The sequence below is a fragment of the Azolla caroliniana genome, unplaced genomic scaffold (genome assembly GCF_043228905.1).
Source record: "Azolla caroliniana isolate FFs.n. ecotype wild unplaced genomic scaffold, voAzoCaro1.0.p SCAF_5, whole genome shotgun sequence".
Classification (NCBI taxonomy): domain Eukaryota; kingdom Viridiplantae; phylum Streptophyta; class Polypodiopsida; order Salviniales; family Salviniaceae; genus Azolla; species Azolla caroliniana.
In genome coordinates this window covers 17,741,828-17,764,057 of record NW_028230440.1, presented here as the reverse complement: position 1 = coordinate 17,764,057, position 22,230 = coordinate 17,741,828, and the positions used below count along the sequence as shown (strand labels likewise).

Below are 22,230 nucleotides of genomic sequence, written 5' to 3'. Positions count from 1 at the left end.
TTGCCTGGCGAATATGGATCTCCGGCAAGGCAACCATTTATCTTGGTGATTCAAGATCAATGGATGTTAGAAATGTGTGAGCAATTTTCAATAAACAACTCGTGGGCAATCGACTCCACATTTAAAACAAACCAATTTGAGTTGCCATTATATGCAATTGTGTCCCCAAACACCATGGGAATTGGTATTCCATTATGGTACATGATATGTAGTTGTGACAAGAGATCAAACCATGAGCAACTTGCATTAGAAACTTGATTGAGAGTCATATTTGCAAGGATACCGAACATGACGCCAAATGCAATACTCATCGATCAAAGTTGGACGTCATATAAATGTGGTTGCAACAGACCGTCAAATTTGTTGGACTGTTGCAAATGGTCAAAGGTCGCAAACACATTGTCGACTTTTGTTGTGTCGGTCCCATGCCAAAAAAGCATGGGTGGACCACTTGTTGCCAAAGGTAAGTGCAAATGAGAGAAACCATCTTTATCACCGGATGTGCCAACTCATGCAATGCATTACTGAATCCACATTTAATGCCCAATGTGAAGAGTTAAAGGTAGAATATGCAAACAAGCCATGTGTTTGGCAATATATAGAAGGAGGATGGTGTGGCTTGACATGTGTGTGGAGGAAATTGTGGCCTAAGTTAGGTAGAATGTTCAACTACGGACATGTTAACACTACCAATATTGTGGAGAGACATTGACAGTTTATGAAATATACTGCCTTGAGAGGAAGAATAAACCAATCAATTACCGATCTTCTACATGTTTTAATCAAGGACTGTGAAACTAGTACTTGTGTCGGAGGGACTGTCATTGAATGGTACAAGCAACGACAAGAAATATGTGAGAGTGGTAGATTTGCACCATGTGCAAATTGTATGGATCAAAGGTCAAGACTTAAAGAGGTTGAGCGGATACTCGAAAGGTATGAAACTAATATTACAACATTGCATATTGTGGATGAGGCCCGATATCGGTTTAAAATTTTGAGCTTGATAACTCCCACTCTATGGTATAATGTATCGCTCCAGTGCTCATATTGTGATTGCCAAGACCTTGTGAGTAAATGTAAGCATATACTCGTCCTTCGAATGATTATTGACAGGCACATGCCACATCTATATGGGTCGTTACCTTTTGTAGATCACGTGGCCCATATCGCAATGACCATTTCACAGAAAAAGAAGTGGAGATAAAGGTAGAACTAGTCGAGGAGACTATTAAGAATTAGGTAAGTAATTAAGCAAGGGTGAATTAATACCTAATTATGTGATTAAGTTAATAAGCGGAAGATTAAGTGATATGTGTGTGTATGTGTGAGAGGAAGAGAGAGAGAGAGATACACTTATGAACAACACAAGATGAGGGATGAGTAACTATATTAAATTAGCTTTATCATCATCAAATACAAAAATACCCACAATGAGGTATATATATACATCTCATGTGCAAAGGTGCACATGTGTGAGTAGAATATCGGTACTAATGTGTAAGTCCTATATTAAATGTACTTAGGAGTGGAGGATCTAGAATATCCCACTTAAGTACAAGGTCCTATTTAAGTTGTTACAGTCAACACTTCTAACTAGATTCTATCTAGGTAACTACAAAGTTACATAGTTGACTAACTAACTAAACTAAGTTGAGCTTGATCTCTCAACAGAGACAAACCCTATAACATCAAATATGGAGGAATGGGAGTCAAAATTACAAACAGCTGAGGCAATTATTCAATGTCTCAAGCAAGGGTTACGATTCCTCAACCGTGCAACAATTTTGGCATGTATGGAGTCCATTGAAGAAATGATCCAAACTTAATGGTATCGTGTTGGTGCACCAAAAACCACCGATAAAGAAGACGGTGGATCCATATGGCAGTCACAAGCAATTGGTGCGAAGAGAAGAGCATCAGTTGGCATTTCACAAGATCTTATTGGTAGCTCCCCAAAAACTTCCAAAACACACACCGGAAAAATGCAAAGATTTGCAAGTCGAGCTAGGAGGCGATTGCCAATATGTGCGATAGAGAAGATTCGATGCTTGCATTGTGATGCCTTGACCTTTAGATCAGGGGACTCGAAAGCTTATTGTTGCAAGAATTGTGGCTGCATTTTGCCAACATCCCTAGATGAGCCATAAACATGGCTTTAGTGGTCATTTAGGAATTTTACTTTAGTTAATTTTGATTGACCGTTCAAAGCATTTTGTTTTAGGACAAATGTATTTAGGTTTATAAAACGAGTATATGTTTTAAGTTTATTTATGTTGTAAGTTTAAAGTTTTTTTTTTGTTAGGTCTAAGTTTGTGTATTTCTTGAAGTTAAGTTTTATGTTTGGCAATGATTATTTTTTTCTGGCTATTTGATTTGTTATCTTAAGTTTTAAGCTTCAAGTTTGAAGTGAATTATAGAAGATTTTGGCAGAAATGATATATTTGGTTGGGCAACTTGCAATGGTTGGGTGACTTGCAATGGTCAAGGTTGGGTGACCTACAACAACCGGGTTGGGCGACCTGCAACTGTTAGGGTTGGGTGACCTGCAATAGTCAGGGTTGGGCGACCTACAACGGTCAGGGTTGGACGACCTACAACGGTAAGGTTGGACGATCAGATGTGGTTGGGCGACTGATGTGTTAGGGTTGGGCGGGTTTTTTCTTATCCAAATCGAACGGTGCAGATCGCACGCGCCATCAGCTGAGCGACCTGCACCACCCGTGGCCGCGATTCCCTCGCCAACCCTATTTATGATTTGGTAGCGGATAGACACGAGCCATATACATACACACAATGATACATACATACATACATACCATAGAATGATACATACATACATATATACATACAATGATACATACATACCATAGAATGATAGATACATACATACCCCCCATGGGCCATACCCAAATACCCATAATTACCCCGTGGTGATGAGCGCGCGTGCACATACATACATACATACATGGCTGCCCCTGTTCTCGCCTTCTCCTCCTTCCCTTCATCATCTTTCCAGCGATTCATACCTGCGTACTGGCCATGGCAAACTGTACCTCCTCCATCCCCTACTTCCCTCCTCCTTCGTTAATACTGCCTTTCTGTTCTTTTCCTCGCTGCTTTTCACTGTAGCTTTAGTCCTTGTTAGCTGCAGTTTTTTTTTTTTTGTTCCCCCCCCCCTCCAATAGCATTGTAGATTCAGAAGGATGTTCTGATCATCAGTCGTATGAAAACTTTTGGGTGTGTTTTTGTATGAGAGAGTAAGGATCTCGTCTCTTTCTCTTCTTTTGAGGATCGAAAGGGGTGAAGACCCATCAGAATGCGTATCATGTACTATGTAATAATGTCTACATACACACAGTGCATAGGTCGATGCATACATACACACTTAGGTGGATGCATATATATATATATGGCTAGATATGTAGACAGATAGGTACATAGATACACACATTTTAAGTATTAGGTGTTTCAATTGATGTTGTCTCCTGCAATTATGATAGGATGTGGGTTTTAGGCATGGAAATGATCTATGAGACCTTTGTATAGCACTTACCTTCCTGGTTTTCTTTTATGCATCAACGTTTAGCTCAACACAAACAAGCTCAGACATTTTAGGGAGAATGCATTACATTTATCTGTATCTGTATGCTTACTCCATATAAATACTTCTCATTGCTCCACATAGGTAAAAGTTAAGTTTGATACGGGAAATGTATAGTGTGATATCTAGCTTACATGCTCCATTCCATTTTAACTCGCACTCATGTACTACTTTTGCTGATATAGACTCTTTAATGATTAATTTAAGATTGCTCTTTTACTTTGTCAGGTCAATGTAGGCCCCTTGACTGTTTCCCCTATGGGGCTTGGTACTTGGGCATGGGGCAACAAATTCTTGTGGGGATATGATGAAACAATGGATCAAGAGTTGCAAGAAGTTTTCAATCTTGCCGTCAATTCAGGTGTAAATTTTTTTGACACTGCAGATTCCTATGGAACTGGTCGATTGAATGGACGAAGTGAATTACTTTTGGGACGCTTCATTCGTAGTTTTCCAGGTATTTGCTTCCTTTCTTATAATCTACTTTCTATATACAGCAATGAAGTTTTTGCGGCAGGTTTTTTTTTCTCATAGAATTTTCACATTGTCTTACTTGTTTTAAAGACATAACGACCGTTGTACTTCTGATTGGATCTAGAGTCATCCTAGGGGTATTTACACGCACTCTAGGTTTTCAAATTTTCAGTGGCATTTGCATCCATCCTAAACAAGGGTAAACTTGATACTTCAATAATTTAACGTCTTAGAGAATCACCTAGGCAGATGCATTGTATGACGCCATGAGATAACCAACATGCTTGACTCTATCCAGCCAGAAAAGACTGCTGATCAGTGCATTTTGCACCTGCGAGTTTTTTTGTATTACTGAAAGTCCAATTATATGCATTACTTTCCGGGTTTCAATATGCATCGATGGATGAAGCCAACATTGCTCCCTCTCATGTTTTGGGAACCTCTTTGTTGAATTTATATTCATTGTTAACCCCAGCAGTCGATTGTCTAATTTTTGTCCCTCTCAATGACCTTTTTATGGTCTTTATTGTATTTATGTAAAACATTTAACCGTTACTAAAGACCATATGTGTTGAGAAGATACTAGAAACAACTGATATTACAAATATACTGTTCTTTGAAATATACATGATGGCATAGGTCCTGAGAGATTACGGAGAAAAATCAACATTGCAACAAAATTTGCAGCATATCCCTGGCGCATTACACCAGGACAGCTTGTTCTTGCTTGCAAGTGAGCTACAAGAAATTTTTCATCCTTGAAGCTTCACCTTTTAACAATGGATTTGGATGTGGAAAAATAAACTTGAACACCATCTTTAAAAATGTTGTACGTTTTGTTAATGATTTTGCATATAGAGATTCATTGAGGCGTCTTGAGTGTGAGCAGCTTGCAATAGGGCAGCTACATTGGTCCACAGCAAACTATGCACCTTTACAAGAAAAAGTTCTTTGGGATGGACTTGCTGCTATGTACAATGAGGTAGTTGAAACTTCATATATGAATTTGATAAGCCTTCAATAGTGTTCTTGAATGTTCAAAGATAGAGAGATATAGCTGAGACCGATGTGAACAGTCTTCAAGGGCAGTTATTAACATCTTTACCCTAACTAGCTCTCACCCAATAAAAAATGATTGAAGTATGCTTGAGAGGAGAGTAAGATTTTAGACGGTTTGGCAATATATACTGAATGGCCACCACCCTGTCCCTGTAGGTGTTTCTTTATTATTACAACCAAAATCGAACACTAGGAATTTTAGGAAGCAAATTCTCATTAGCAAAAAGCAAACCAGAAACCCGAATTTCTGTTAAGAACAACAGATCAGAAACTTTAATATCTTATCAAACAACAATTGATAGAAGCTGTAATTTTTGTGATCAAGGCGCAGTAGCATGGTAGAAGTTAGTGCTCTCTAGACGTTTTATTTCTTGGCAAAAGTTCCCAATTCAAACCTCAATTAGCTTCCATACCTTTCATCTAGACATAGATATGACTATACAAAGGCATCATTTAAATTTTGGGAAAGGCAATCACAAAGGAAAGAAAGAACCAATAAAGTTGATATTAATATCTCTAAAGGGTGGGCAGAATAGCATTTGAAACCTAACAGTTACAGTATAAATTTCTATTATGAGATACACATTAGACTGTAAAAAAAAGACTACACTATGATGAAATAAAATAATGCCGATTTCAAGGAATAAAAGAAGATTTGCAAAATTTACAGAACTTGCAAGTTGCTATAGGAGTTTCCTCTGCACAATCTTTAGGAAGAATTGCAGTGTGAGACTTGAGCATGATGGGGGTTCCCACTGGTATTGCAGAGTTGCCACTGGTAAAGCCACATTTCTAGCTGAATTGGGGGCAATTTTTTTTTAAGAAGAATTACGATATAAATAGATTGGAGAAAATTGAAGTTTGTTAACAGTGCCTTTTTCGCTGATAATTTAGCTTAAAATTAGAAATGACGAAAAACTAAATCAAGAATCTACTGATTGCATCATTATGCCATTTCAGAAGGACATTATGTAAGTTAGGAGGTTCTGGTATATTTCCTCAATACAGGATTACCAATTCTAATTTTGTGTCAAACCTTATATGTTCTGTTTGTTTTGTCAAGTTTGAAATTATGGTATTCCTTAATGTTGTGATTTTATGGATTTGTACATTGATTGTGGATGATAGCAGTTTTAGAAATTACGATACAAGCACATACTTTTTGTCACTTCCCTCGTAACTGTATGCTGGATAAATATTTAACACCACATGAATGTAACATAGATCTTCTGATTCCCAAAATGCAACGATGAATAGTTGTATGTTCAATGTATTATTTTCCACTTTTTGCAACTCAAGTGGACTATGAAACTTACAAAAAAGAAAAACTTGGTGCAGGGTCTTGTGAAGGCAGTAGGAGTCAGCAATTATGGGCCACAACAACTTGAACGAGTGCATGCTTATCTTGAGAAAAGAGGAGTACCTCTAAGCACGGCTCAGGTGTAGAATCAGAAATCATGATCTATGTGATGATGATGTAATATAGTTGCAGTGTTTGGTTATCTTATTTATTGTAAAATGTTCATTGGGCAGGTGCAGTTTTCTCTTATAAGTTATGGGCCAGAGCAAACAAAACTAAAGGCTCTTTGCGATAGTTTAGGGGTAAAGCTGATAGCTTACAGTCCTCTTGGTCTTGGCATGCTGACAGGGAAGTATTCTCCAACAAGCGTTCCTACTGGTCCTCGGTATGTTCTATGCTGTTGGGAAACAAACTAATTTTAGCTGATTTATTTTGAGCATCACCTAGAAAATTGAATGCCATTGTCCAAAAGCTTCATATTGATTTTTTTCAACTGTATCCCACAAGTTGAAGGCAGCAAACTTTGAGATATATTTCTGAGGGTGTCTTAAGATTTGTAGACCTGCAAGACAATCTATGGGGATTTTGCAAAGGCTGAAAGTGTTGTGTAACACGTAATTTAGATATGTAAAAACATGCTACTAAAATTTAATGATCACATTTGAATCTACTAAGGAATTGAATCACGGCCAAGCAGGGTTCCGTGATCTTATTTAGATACTCATCTGTGTCAATGATGTTCAATGACATGAACTAATCGTTATGACTGTTCTATACCATTAATACTCTCTAGGTTCCAGTGCTGTTTCTTGGGAGCTATAGTCTGGTTTCTTAGACCTGTCACCAGTATTGATTATGGAGATTCTGAAGGGTCATGTTCCCGTTTCTCCATTTCTTCTAGTCTTGTCAGTCTGGATTTCAGGAACTTTCTCTCTTTTCTCTAATTCTTCAGGTATTGATCAATTCCCAGTGTGGCTTTCCACAATGCTGCCTTTTTTTTCCGAGGTTGTGCTTTCCTGTTTTTTGCGGGAACTTTTTATCTACTCTGTTTTGTTCAATCAGATTCATATAATGTTCTTGAATATCACCCAAACTCTCCATTTGAATGGTTCGACTGTGAAAAACTGATGAATAGCTTGACGTTGCATGGTCTAGAAGATTCTGGTGCAATTTCAAGTCACTCTTTTATGTTAGAGGATTGAATGAACATTTTTCTCTCAAATTATTGCTTCCAATCTTTGTTCCCCTCTTCTTAATTCTCCTTTTCTCTAGCATTTCTGGTGAGGTTTATCTATATTGCCTATCTTACTCACCTTCATTGTCTTTCTACTTGTTTGGTTCCCTTGCTAGATTTCTCTTGAGAGAATTGTCTATCCCATTGCCCCTTTTTACCACAGGAGCAGCATTGGTCAATTACAGAATAGTATCTCTCTGATACCATCAATCTTGTCTTAACATCCAATGTCAAGCACTTTTCTCCTGTTACTGGTAAGATACTACACAACCCAGCTGATCAGAATGCTGTGGAACGTTTTACGTGATTCAGAGGGTCCTCATATCTACTGTTGAATCTGGGTGCCAAAGAGATTAATTGGGCTGGCATTGGATTTTTTTATCCCTTTTGCACCTCATGATTCGTGTTCTCCTTATAAATTGTATTGATTCTAGCAACTAGGCCTTTTGTGCTAATGCATTTTTAGTTGTGCTTATGGTAAAATGGAATATTATTAACGTTAAACTCTTTTTATACGGAAGATATACACTGGAATATATTGCTTACTTCAATCCACTATCTTCTTCAGTGGAGCACTTTTCAGGCAAGTCTTGCCAGGATTAGATCCACTTACACAAACGTTGACAACAATATCCCAACGAAGACGCAAAACTGCTTCACAGGTATTAAGATGTCTATACATGGTTTCAAAAGATAAAATTTAACTTAAATTATATTGGGGGTTCAGGTCGCAATAAATTGGTGCATATGTAAAGGAACCATACCAATTCCTGGTGTGAAAAACCTCCGCCAAGCAGAGGAAAATCTAGGAGCACTTGGCTGGAGACTTAGTAATGTGGAGGTGTTAGAACTTGAATCAGCTGCTGCCAGCATTTCTAGTGGTATGATACAAAACATATTTCAAACCAAGTGATTGAAAGGCGTGGATGTGCTCTTCTGTTTGATTAATAAGAGCATTTTGATATGGAGGATAGGTGCTCAGACCTTACCTGGGTAGCTAAAAGGGTAATTGACTGATCATTTACTGTGTCATGATATGTAAAGATGAATACCTCTCTCTCTCTCTCTATGTATATACATTATACATTAATGGTAATGGAAGGTTACAAACATTGTGATGGACCATGGTCAAGGTATATCCACTTTCACTTTTGTTTTATTTTTTGACCCGGGTTTAGGGCTACTAGAGTACTTTGAAGAGATCACATGGCCAATAATCATCCAAACTCAAAAAACGTTAACCGTCAGGTGATTGATTTAGAATCCTTCAATTTATCCCCATGTACAAATGAAAACGGTGTCCGAACCCCTCTCACGCCAATGGAAATTTCGTAAACAGAATGGTGTATTGCGATCGTCCGATCAGTGATCTTTTGAGGATGAGCGCACCAACTGGAAAAATAAAAGTAGGAAAGAACCGATACCCGCAGCTAGTAAGGCATCTCCCAGATCACAATAATATCTTCTCCTTTTGCTAGGTGTTAGAATCCTTCTTCTTATGAGCACATGCAAAACCATTAGGAGACGATAGGCAGAGATTGACCGATTCTAACCCTCCACCTTTATTTCTGGTAAGATAGATCTTATGAGCAAATGCAAAACCATTAGGAGACAATAGGCAGAGATTGACGTATCCAAGCGTGGATGACGACGAGGCTGTTCCATGGTGGTGAGCTATATGAATATGGAGTCACAACTCTTATCTGCACACACATTAGTAGTAGGTTCCTAAGGCTAGAAAAAGGCCTTGTTAGGCATTTATTGTGAATAGCCATGGTTTGGACACAATGATCTTGGAATGGTTGTATATATGATGACCTACTCCTATCTATGCACACCCTACTTGATAGTTCACTTGATTACAATGGTAGTGTTTCCCCTTCTCAAGACAATGCTTCTGTCTTTATGGATGGGGCACTAATGGGTCTAATTGTCTCCAGGGATTGGTTGGATTAGAGAGTAGTAGTCTATCTAGCCTATGTTTTCATGGTCACTTGCATTCATGGACCTGACATCAAACCCAAGAAGATGAGATAGAAGAAAGAAGTTTGTATGAGATCTATGTCACCATGTCCTTTCATTTGCATTCATGGACCTGACATCAAACCCAAGAAGATGAGGTAGAAGAAAGAAGTTTGTATGAGATCTATGTCACCATGTCCTTTCATGTTGCTATACATGAACTGATGAGTCCCCAACCTAACTAGCATTCTTACCCCAAACTTGTCCAAAAAGTATGGTGTACCCATCGTTACAACATTAGCTTTTAGGTGATTTGAAGACTTGAATCTTCATTTGCACATGAATTTTGACTATCAATTGATTCAATTGCGTCTCTTTGAGTGTATGATAGTTTTCTTGTATGTCACTACCATTTGCCATGTCAACTTTCTAGCCACTTTCAATCCATTTGATGAACCATCATCAAGCATATCCATCCATCTCTTCGAGAAAACCATGAGTTTCCCTTGATATGTCATGACCACAATTATTGTCAAGCATATCCATTTGCCATGTCAACTTTCTAGCCACATTCAATCCATTTGATGGACCATCATCAAGCATATCCATCCGTCTCTTCGAGAAAAACACGACTTTCCCTTGGTATGTGATGACCACAATTATTGTGTTGCAATTTGTATAGTCTTTCTGTACTATTATGCATCTTGACACCATTAATATCAATTGCTCATTAAAGGTGTCATATCCAAAAACTTACGTTAAAATTTAAAGGTTCCATAAATTCACTACTTTAACCAATATTGATTTGGATGGATCATTTATGAACACCTAATTTTTGTCTCAAATATAATAAAAGATGCACAACGAAATTTACGATGAATGCAAGATATATAGTCTAGAACATGGAATATATTATGATTGCTTTATGATGCCTTACAAAGATGTCACACTACAAAACATACTTTTTACAAACAGTGACGTCAGTGAAAAGATTCATCATCGAGTCACCTTATATGGACATACATCTATCCTATTGTGTCATCAAGGAGTGGAATACGAAGAACATTATGTTTGTAACTGTAGTGTCTTCTATGAAATAAGAGGGAGATACCATTGCCTCTTTAAACAAGGCTTTGGTTCACTACACAAGGTAATGGGCTACACAAAATGGCCTCTCAACCAAGACATGACAAAGGGGTTACAATAGATTGGGTAATAGTAATTTGTCGTGCATGTAGGCCCCAATCCCAAGACCACGATCTCACCACCCTTGTCATCAACAAATAAAGGTCATTATCTCTCGCCATTGTAGGTGTGTCCCTCACTTCGGAGACCTCTCCATTTTGGATCGACCTATGCTAGAGATCTTTAGAAGACAAAAGTTACGATATAGTTGACTTGAGCATCTTACATGTGTTGATAACAAGATTCTTTAGTGTTTTTGTATCTTATTTACTTTTATGTTTAATTAGTAACATTTATTTTATTTTGATTTGTTGATCTCAAAGACAAGACAACACAAGATGTAATCTCTTGTTTGGTCTTATAGGTCATTAATATATCTTTCTTTCTATAAATGGTAATTAATTGCAACGCTAATGTATTGTGACTAAGGAAAACTATATTTCATACATGTATTACACATGTTGCATTAACCTACAAAACCATGTTCTTCTCTGAACAAATAAGCCAAGCTTACACACTTCCTAAAGCCCATCCCATTGTCTACAACTTGCACCACGCCATTCAATTGACCTCATGTTCTCTTTTATATGAGATGAGGTATTGGGACATAGGTAAGGATAGTCATTGATTGCATATTTTTCTCCAAAGAAGTTTGTGACTTTTAGTATCACACAACAATGCTCTACCTTCGAACATATTTGAGTTTCGTTTCCAATATTGTCAATCTAGATCCATTCCCACACATATTCCTCTCATAGTGAAAATGTTCACCCTCAATTGGAACTACCATTAGCAATATTCTTGAACATCATGAATCACTAATCAACTCATACATATCAAGCAAAAATATTTCATTTTCATTGCAGAAGTTGTAATTGACCTATGAGGATTATGTATGCACTATGAGCAATTACAAGGAAAAGGGTGGTCATTCTTAACAAAACTTGGATTAACCATCTCAAGGTATGCGTGGATTTATGTGAAGATTACACTTTTATGCAACAAAATATTTGCAACGTACTTCAAAAAGGAGTGACTTGTGATTGATTGTAGGGTTAGTTCTGAACCTTCTATGAATCTATGTTTTTGGAATTGTGATGGACACTATGGAATGTAGAATTTTCATAAATGATTTCACAAATGAATAAGATGTTATACTTGTTGAAACTAGCTTGAGGCTTCGAGGATTCAAGGTATGAATAAATATGATGCACACTCTTTGGTATATAGAAAAATCCAAGGAAATAAAGAGGACAAGGATGACATATTTGGTGAAGAGGGGATTAAAAGATTATATTTCTATCATTGAAGATGACAAAGATAAATTTTGTACAAGTTTCAAAGATGAGGAATGCTTATGCATGAAATCACACTATGCAACATTCCTATTGAAGTGTGATATGTTTGATTGTGAGGGAATTGGAAGATAATGTTTCTATTGTCAAGTATTATGAGCATAAATGTAAACGTGTCTAAAAATAGTGACACCAATTGACATTCCTATTTGAGCGGTGGCATATATATATATATATATTTATTTATTTATTTATTTTTTCCTGGAAAAATATCCTTTCATTACTTATGAACAATTATTACAATAAAAACTGACCTACCATCAAGCTACCATTGATCTGGTGCATTTTTCCTTAGGTCCCATCCCTCAAGGATAAATAGTATGAACACTCCACCACTCCTTAACCAAGTTATGTGATTGGTGGTGGTAAGCACCATTTAGGTCTTGAGTTTTTTATCAAGAGAAGATTGGAACATGATGTTTCTATCATCAAATATGAGTGTCATGGTCATTGGGAGTGATGGATTCCAATGTTATAGATTGTAAGCTTGTAGCTTGAAGTCTATTATGAGGTTGGGGAGTCTTGAAATGTGAGCTTGAGGTGGCATGCATAGTTCATGCACTAAACATACATGATGTATAAAAAGGGGGTTCTCATCTCAAATAGGTCAATGCTCGTCATAGGACATAATTTAGCCCATTTGTTTCAATGCACTTTGTTGATCTAACTATCTCATTCCCCATTAAAAGAGTGACACGTTTGAGTTGAATTATGTTTCTTACATCAAAGACAAGGAGCATAATGCTACGTATTGCTGAAAATAATGACAATAAATTAACTTCTAACTAATCTAGTTACATGCTACATTCCTAATCATATGATTTTGAACGTTGCTTTTGTCAATTTGAAGGTAACATTGCTTATTTTAAAGATAAGGGAGAGGTTATTGTCTTTCATGCCACATATCTCTATATAAATGATGAGATATAAATAATTGCAATAATTATAGGATAGTAATGTTTGTTTCTCTTATAGAGATGTTATTTAGATGTGTGATACAAACAAAGTTAAGTTCATGGTATGATGAGAATAGGAAGAGGGCATACAAGCATTGTGTAGTAATCATATAAAATATAATACATTTTGATGAAAACCTAAACTCATGACATCCTCAAGGTAGACCATAAAACTTAACAAATAGGATTGTTTCACGTATACATGCAACATTATAGATTTTCACATTACTATAACATTTTGCAATATCACTATACTTATTATAATACACGACATGATTGCGATATGGCAAACATGCATGATAGCTAGGTGGCAAGCAACATCATGGTTAATTAGCAACCATACATAGGATTAAAGGCATTTTATATTTAGGGTAGTTCACAATGTTGTAAAACGATTGGAGTTATAGCATCCAATTCCTACTTCCCATGACATGTTGAACTAAATTCGTTGTCTTCTTCTTCAACCTTGTCTTCTAAGAATCTTACCAATGTTTTCCATAACTATGAAGTGGTTTTGGGCTAAAAGTCCCACTCTACCGGAAATTGTATTCTTAGTGTGAACTCGTCCTCAAAGTTAAGGCTTAGTTAACCTAACTATAAATATGAGGAACTCAGCCTTGTAAAGTAGTTCGGCAGGATTCTAATGCAACAATCTTCTTAAGCTCCAACTAATTGTCTTCTTAAGCTCCAATGGTAGAACAATGGTCTCCAAAACCAAAGGTTCTCTATCTATAATTGTGCAATCTTATTCTACTTGTGTTTTGTTTGCCCACTCCATTAAACAAGATCCATATTATTTCGCATAAGTCGGCATATCATCACACAATAGCTGACCAAGACACATCCAGTGTCAATAGCGGTTTAACAAGCAAGAATATATTCATGTTATGTAAAGGGGAGGGAGCCTCGCAACAAGCTTATGGCATTAGATCAAGAGAACCGGAGATTGATTGAAGATTTGCAACAAGTGCATCCTGAAAAGGCACAACATAAAGAGATACCTCCATTAGCTTATCTACTCAAAACAACTTTACTATTTTGCAACATAGTAAAAGCATGAGAATGGAAACACAATTATAGCTAACATGTAGCCAAGAAGTTAATAGCTTATTAGCTATTGTTTTAGTCATTTCTTTAGTGGATGGGTTTTCAAGGTACATATGTATCATTTGATAAAAACTTCAAAATTAGGAAATGCCCAAATATTTGGATGTGCCACACACATAGTGCAACATGGGGTTCTATCCATTTATATTAGGTCCTTTAATGTCAATACTCACCCTCATCATCCTTAGTATTGGTATTCAAAGTTTGCATGTGGAGCATTGCTCAAATGAGTGTATTAAGGTTTCCCAACAACAATAGGAAAATACAAAAATCAATAGACTCCCTTGTTGTAGATTATAGGAGGACGTCATCATGTCTTCATGCTAGTTATCATTGGAATTGTTTTTTTTGCTTTTTTTAAAATTAACTACTCACAAGTTGTGTTTTATTATTAGGGCAATGTTGCTGGAGCCTGATACAATTGACAAGAATGTTACGAAAGTCACAATCATTGACTAAGATTTAAGTATGACTTTGATTAGAGCTAAGAAACAATGATTTAAGGTTAGAATCAGATATGCATACATTTATAATTTGACATATATTTAGGGTTAACAAGCATACATTTAAGCGTGAGATATTATATGTAGAATCAAATATGCCAATATATACATTTAGGGTTAACATACACTCTTTTAAGCCTTATATATTACATGCATTCATAGTCGACTAGGTCAAAACATACCAAATTTGATTAAGATTCAAAGTAGGGTTAACATAGATTCATTTAGGGTAGAATAAGATATGATGCATGTGTTTTTAGTGTTAGCATACATACATTTAAGCCTTGTATATTCTATGAATTTGTAATAAACCAAGTAAGAACCTACCAAATTTGATTAATATTCTGAGTAGGGTTAACATACACTTAGGGCTACAATTAACTATGCAAAACATACATTTAAGCCATATATATTACATGCATTCGCACGACCAAGTACTGATTAATATTCTTAGTAGGGTTTAATAGATACATATTTAGGGGTAGGATCAAATATGTAAAACATATTTTTAGGGCTAACAATGATACTTTTAAACCCCATATATTACATGTATTTGAATGCATAACCTAAATTTATTCATGTTTGATTGCAGGTGGCAAATACCTCCTTATCCTAAGGTCTTGAACAATCATAAGTTTTATGAGACCAACGAAGAGTTTAACGTTGTATACAATCCTTACGAAGAGGATGATTGACGAGTGATGCAAATTGTTTTTTTGTGCATAAAGTGAGTGACAAAGGTAAGAAGAAAGGGGAAACGAAAGCATGTTTAGCTAGAATATTATGATAAATTATAATTGTAAAATGCTCCATAGAAAACCAATGCATGGATTGAATTTTATTTTGCTCATTGAATTATAATTCTCTACAAAGTCTACCACCGACACCACCACGTTGTTTGAGAAATCAAATATTTAATAAGACTTATATTGATTGACTTGTCATAATTAAATAAAGGTATGCCTAACCTTTTTAGAGACACTTAAAAAAAGAGGATCAATTTTGTTGAATGAAAAACTTTCTTACTAAATCCTTTCCGTTTACACACATTCCATTCAATAAGTTGCCTCCAAATTCGACAATGCATCTCTTTTGGACACCATATAAAATCTAAGGGAACGATTGCCTGAATATATACCCATGACACACTCATAAATAATTAATTAGCAAATTCAAAAATAAATAGTCGATTAATTAAACAATTAATGACTAAATGTAACTATTTAATTGTAACTCTTAACAATTATGTAAAACATAGATAATAACGAAGAACCTTAGCTTATTATCAATTAGTTAGGTAATAACTATTGGTTAGCCCCTAATAGTTATCATTATTTCTTAGCTAACAAATAGTTGGAGCTATTATAGTTAGCTTTAGCTCAATAGCAAAAACAGCGACTTAACTAAACTTACAATGAATAATTAACCACTAATTAGCCTTTTTAATTATAAAATTAATAGTTACAAGATAAATAATAGCTCGTGGTCTTAGTTTATTATCCTTTACTTAGCTAATAGCTAATTAGTTATTGGCTGGCTAATAGCCCCTTAACTAACTAGCCTAAATGTAAATCAATGAACTCACAATGAGTATAAGTTAATTAGCTGAATTAGCTAATGTCTAATGTAACTATTTAATTATAACTTGGACAACCAAAAAGATAAATAATAGCTAGTGATCTTTGCTAATAGATATTTAGTTATTGGTTAGCCTTAGAGCCTAATACTCTTTGTTAGCTAATTAGCTAGTGATCTTACTTTATTAATGAGGATTAATAACTGATGATCTTAGCTTATAGTAGTAATAAATAATGCTTATGCTAAGGATTCCATTACAAATCTGAATCTCTACCCCCCCCCCCCCCTCCTCCCAAAACCCTAATCGAGGTTTCCTGAGGAGATTGATGAGGAAAACCCACAGCCCATCAAATCTTAATTAATTAAGGTGGGTTAGAACCCACCTTAATTAATAGCTATTTAGTTATTGGTTAGCCTTAGAGCCTAATACTCTTTTTTAGCTTATTAGCTACTGATCTTACTTTATTAATGAGGATTAATAGCTAATGATCTTAGCTTATAGTAGTAATAAATAATGCTTATGCTAAGGATTCCATTACAAATCTGAATCTCTAACCCCCCCCCCCCCCCTCCTCCCAAAACCCTAATCGAGGTTTCCCTGAGGAGATTGATGAGGCAAACCCACAGCCCATCAAATCTTAATTAATTAAGGTGGGTTAGAACCCACCTTAATTAATAGCTATTTAGTTATCGGTTAGCCTTAGAGCCTAATACTCTTTGTTAGCTTATTAGCTACTGATCTTACTTTATTAATGAGGATTAATAGCTAATGATCTTAGCTTATAGTAGTAATAAATAATGCTTATGCTAAGGATTCCATTACAAATCTGAATCTCTACCCCCCCCCCCCCCCCCCCCCCCTCCTCCCAAAACCCTAATCGAGGTTTCCCTGAGGAGATTGATGAGGCAAACCCACAGCCCATCAAATCTTAATTAATTAAGGTGGGTTTCTAGCAAGAGATTGAACCCTCCCAACCCCCCTCCATTAGGTTTCCATTAGGTTATCTTTTGAGCCAACACCTGAACGCTCTTAAAACCCTGATTTAGGGTTTTTTACGAGGAGATTCGAACCAAACACAATCTCTCAAAACCCTAATTGGGGTCTCTGGGAAGATTGAAATAAAAAAGACCCCTTGTCTGAAACCCCACCTAGGGTTTTTATGAAGAAAATTGAACCAAAACCCTAATTGGGATCTCTGCGGAGATTGAAACGAAAACCCATCATTAAAACCCTAACTAAGGGTTGGATGAAGAGAGTGAACCGAAACCCCATCTCTCGAAACCTAATGAAGGTTTCGAACCAAAACCCTAAATGGGGTTTATGAGGAGAAACACAATTTTTCGAAACTCTGATTAGGGTTTATGGAAATTCCTCCAAGGTGCATGGTGGCTTGTCCTGGTCTCCACAGGCAAAGAAGCCCTCCGTGCTGATTGAAGAATTCCAGGTTCTTTCTGTTCCTGACAAGAATTCCTAAGCTTAGGGTTACTTGAGGATCGAGCTCTGGCCATGGCTGACTCCGTGGAGGCCATATAATTTGGCCCACCACTTATTAACGGACCAGAGAAACTTCTCTGATTCTTCATCTTCTTCAACGCCATCCTCTCGTTCAGGTTGGGCTGAGCAGGAAGGGAAGGTACAAGTTTCTTCACAAATCTGTCCTCATCGTCATCATGAAGCTCTCCATGGATCCTTCCTGGGTTAGATCTGCTTTTCTGCAATAGATGGTGAGGTGGGAAGGAAGGCATCAGAGTTTTCTGTGAGGGCAACACAGAATGGAAATTCACGCGAGAGCTTCTTGCCATGGGGCCTCTTTCTGCTGCTTCTGCTGCTTCTGCTGCTTCTTCTTCTTCTTCTTGTAATGATGATGACATAGAGATTCTTGGGCGAGCATTAGGTAAATTTCTGTTGAGCCATGGTTTATTGGCATCCATGTGATGATGATGGTGATGGTGATGGTGATGGTATTGAGAAGAGGATTGATCTAGCATTGGGGAGGATGCCTGGATTTGGCTCTCAGAATGGTGGTTGTCTTTATCATCATTGTCAATGTATGCAGTTTCCCATGGCCGGGCGGCCATCCACCGTTCCAACCAGCTCCATCCAAACCGAGATTCATCCTTCACCCTCCCCCTCTGCACATCTGCTGCAGCTACTACAGGGATTTGCTTCTGTGGTGGTCCCCTCTGAAGCTATACAAAAAAAAGGAAGGGATGATGTATAAACCACATAAAAGAGTTCAGAGTTCATTCAAATATGAGATGGATAGAATCTTTAGGGTATAGGCTTTAAGCTTTAGGTTTAGGGTTTAGAAAGGTATCATAAATTATACCAAGTGTGGTGCTTTTTATCAATTGCAGGAACCAGTTAGTTGCACATTATGACTAATGGATAGAGAGACAGAGAGAGGATGATTGATATACATATAGCCTATATAGGTAGCAGTATGTACCAAAAGATGTGATGAGAATTGTATGCATGCATGTGTCAATTGTTGTTACATGAGGATTTGATGATGTTTCACATGATGAATTCAGTTTCAATGAAGAAGTCTCTTGAGAGCTATGATGATCCTGCATTAAATATGATATGCATGTTTACAAGAATTCATGCCTGATGGATGCTTTTAGTTATGGTTTTGTCTCAAGTATGTATGTGACTTGTGTGTCAAAATTGCTTTCACTTCATAGTGATTTAGATCTATATAATTTGCATACACAAAGCCCATTCACATGCAAAATGAACCCATCTATCTCAGATATCTGAACTGAACATTTTTGAGCTGCAATTTTTAGGTTCTCACTTGAGATGATAAAGCATAAGCAAGCGCTCGGTCACGTTTCGCCAGAGCTTCTTGTCGGCTCCGACGCTTCTCTTCCAATTCTTTCGCTGTACTAGTGCTGGATATCCAACCTTCCTATAGAAATTTTTTATACGAAATTTCTCAGCTTTAGCTATGGTGAGACCAGTGGACAGGAAACAAAATGATTTAAAACGAACGAACGAACAACAACATACCGATGTCAACAGTGTTTTCGGTTGAATCTTTGGTGCATCTTGTACCTGAAGACGCTTGGCACGGGCGTAGGCTTGCACGCGGACAAGCGATTGAACACACCGCAGGGTTGTTCCGGCCTTCTTTCTCACAATGTGCCCCCTTACAATAGCTTGTAGTCTAACCAAGCCCTTGAGAGCTCGAAGAGCTCGCCGTGCCTAAACTTTTTTTTTTTTAGCACAGATGGAACATTCAGTGAATTAGATTTAGCTACAATTTATTGTTAAACCCTATAACATGAACACTCAAAAAGTTTGGGCATGATTAATACCATTGAACTTTTTTAGCACAGATGGAACACTCAGTGAATATGATCTTCTAACAACAATTTCTTGTTAAACACAAAAACATTGACACAAAGTTTGGCATGATTAATATCATTGAGCTTTGTAGCAGATGGATCACTCAGTGAATTAGATTTAGCAACAATTTCTTGCTAAACCCTAAAACATTGACACACACAAAAAGTTTGGCATGATTAATACCATTGAGCTTTTTGGCAGATGGAACACTCAGTGAATTAGATTTAGCAACAATTTCTTGTTAAACCCTAAAGCATTGACACGCACAAAAAGTTTGGCATGGTTCATACCATGGTCCCTCACATTTTTAGAAAAGCAACCTCCAATTTCATTTCTTGATAAAACCCCCCCAAAACATGACACAGAAAAGTTTGCTTGATTCACACCATGGTTGGTTGGTTGGTTTGATCACTCGCGGCCATTGTTCACATGAAAAATATATACATATGAACCGAATTCCCCGAAAAATGCATACCAAATATCCACGGAATGTTTTCTGTATCTTGATAGCTGCAGTTCTCCGGAGTGATGCATCCAATTTGAGGCTCTTATTCATAACATGGTGATATTTGTCCCCTCCATTGATGATGTTTGATGCATTTGATCTCGGCTCTGGCTCTTGTTCCTCTCTATCGCGGCAGCTATCAATGTTTGCTGCGTACGCAGTAGTTGATTCGGGAGCCTTCTTGTGTAGAATGAATCTCCATCTACTCTTGTCTTTAGAATAAACCTAAAATCCCACAACACATTTCTTCCTCAGCACATAAATTTCCCCTCTCTTCTCTTAACTGATTAACTAACCAGCATCTCTTAAAGCAATTTGAATGAAATGTTTTTATAATAATAATAATAATAATTATTATTATTATTATTATGATACAACCTTTTAATTATTGCATTAACCACAACATTTCTAACGAAGCAATTGAATGAAATGCTTTAATAATACTGATGATGATACATGTTCTTAAACATGTATGAAAACAAATCCTTGATTGAATTTTGTGATCCTTGATTAAATGATATGTCTCGGACCAAAGTTACTGGTTAAATCATTTTACTTCTACTAAGAATATTTCTTACACAAACGACAGTTATATATATTATAATTGATTAGATACAGCAAGCTCTCTTAAACCACCCCTTCGTATGAGCCAGATTTCTTGAATCGGCCCTCTTGATCATATATTATAGGAATATTTTCCTAAATAAGAAGGGGCCTTCTTAATCACTAAAGTCCTCTTAGACATTAATTTTTGAGTAAGATTTCTAAAGCAAGATGACCTCTTATCTCACAGTCATTAATCTTGAGCAAGGTTTCCATAAACAAAATGCCATCTTCAGAAATCATTCCTGAAGATTGCGCAAGAGAGAATTTTGTTTTCGATCCATATCCTTTGGTGTGAGTTTTCCTTTAAATTAGATTGAATCAGTATTGTCTTTATTGAAATTCTGCCAAGAGAGAAATCTCTTGATTCAGCGAGAGAGAGAGAGCTTTAAAGACCTTTCAAATTAATCACCATGTCAGATATCTATAAGAAAAAAAAAGAGGAATTCTGGCTTGAATCTTATCTAACCTCTGTAGTATCATTAGGCTTTGATGCACCTCTGGAATGATCTTTCCCTGATGCTGATGATAACAGATCTTTGATCCATTTCCCTGGTGACTTCCCCATCACTAGATATGCACGAAATCAGCTAAGAATGACATGAATGAATCGAATCAGCTACATACATAATTATATATGTAATCACATGCAATACTATCTATCTGAGGGGGTATGATGAGAAAGGCCACACACTTTCTGAGAGAAAACTTGTATGCACATTAAATGATGAGAAGAAGAAGAAGTCATGAATTAGAATGGCACCACTACAACTCATGATGCATCATCATCATCATCATCTCTTTCCTTCTCTTTATTTTAACTGTCAGCTTTTCTTTTGTCTTTCTTTTTTTCTTTTTTTCTTTTTTTCTTTTTGGATTTAAATGTGGCCATGCCAAAGGAGATGGAGATGGACATCCAATCCAATCCAATCCAATCCAAACCATTCCATTCCTCATCCCATCTGATTATCTATTCCAATTGGCATTCGATCCTAAGGACCGTCCATCCATTCCCATTATATGTTAGGGTTTTGTCGAAGGATTGTGTATCACTTAATATGTGTGTGTCCACGACATTATGGACGCCATGTTTTTGTTACTTCATTTGCGGGGATAAAAGCATAGATTCTACATATCTACTTCCAATGGGTATACACGATTGTAAGGATTGTCCATCCATTCCATTATGTGGGCCCTAGGGTTTCGTCGAAGGATTGTGTATCACTTAATATGTGTGTGTCCACGAACCACAACATTATGAACTCCCATGTTTTGTTACTTAATTTGTGGGGATAAAAGCATAGATTATATACATATCTACCATGAGGTATTACTATATGTGTACCAGAGGGCAAGCATAAAGGTATCGTGAATGAGGTGTAGGCACAGATGAGACAAAAGAGGCCATTGTCTGGAAATGGGCATCGGCCCCCCTCGTTGTCCCAGGGAA

At 36.8% G+C, this 22,230-nt stretch overlaps 2 protein-coding genes across 3 annotated transcripts; one reads left to right on the top strand and one right to left on the bottom strand.

The window, feature by feature from the left end:
- Positions 1-2,968: 2,968 nt before the first annotated feature.
- Positions 2,969-8,654, top strand: PLR1 (NAD(P)-linked oxidoreductase superfamily protein). Its single transcript, XM_087320052.1, has 8 exons — positions 2,969-3,052; positions 3,833-4,061; positions 4,718-4,811; positions 4,937-5,060; positions 6,476-6,577; positions 6,671-6,822; positions 8,240-8,333; positions 8,399-8,654. The coding sequence occupies exons 1-8, from the start codon at positions 2,969-2,971 to the stop codon at positions 8,582-8,584; spliced, it is 1,065 nt and encodes a 354-aa protein (XP_087176178.1). The 3' UTR covers positions 8,585-8,654.
- A 7,509-nt stretch (positions 8,655-16,163) lies between these two features.
- LOC147864264 (protein IQ-DOMAIN 17-like) lies at positions 16,164-21,420 on the bottom strand. Of its 2 annotated transcripts, none has more exons than XM_087320398.1 (7): positions 21,250-21,420; positions 20,148-20,402; positions 19,327-19,528; positions 19,119-19,228; positions 17,063-18,507; positions 16,779-16,812; positions 16,164-16,531 (listed from the first exon to the last, which is right to left on the bottom strand). In XM_087320398.1, the coding sequence occupies exons 1-5, from the start codon at positions 21,346-21,348 to the stop codon at positions 17,671-17,673; spliced, it is 1,503 nt and encodes a 500-aa protein (XP_087176524.1). In that variant the 5' UTR covers positions 21,349-21,420; the 3' UTR covers positions 16,164-16,531; positions 16,779-16,812; positions 17,063-17,670. The 2 variants fall into 2 exon arrangements, with proteins under 2 accessions (XP_087176524.1, XP_087176525.1); XM_087320399.1 differs by having other exon boundaries at positions 19,119-19,232; positions 19,334-19,528; positions 21,250-21,419.
- Between the last annotated feature and the right edge of the window lie 810 nt (positions 21,421-22,230).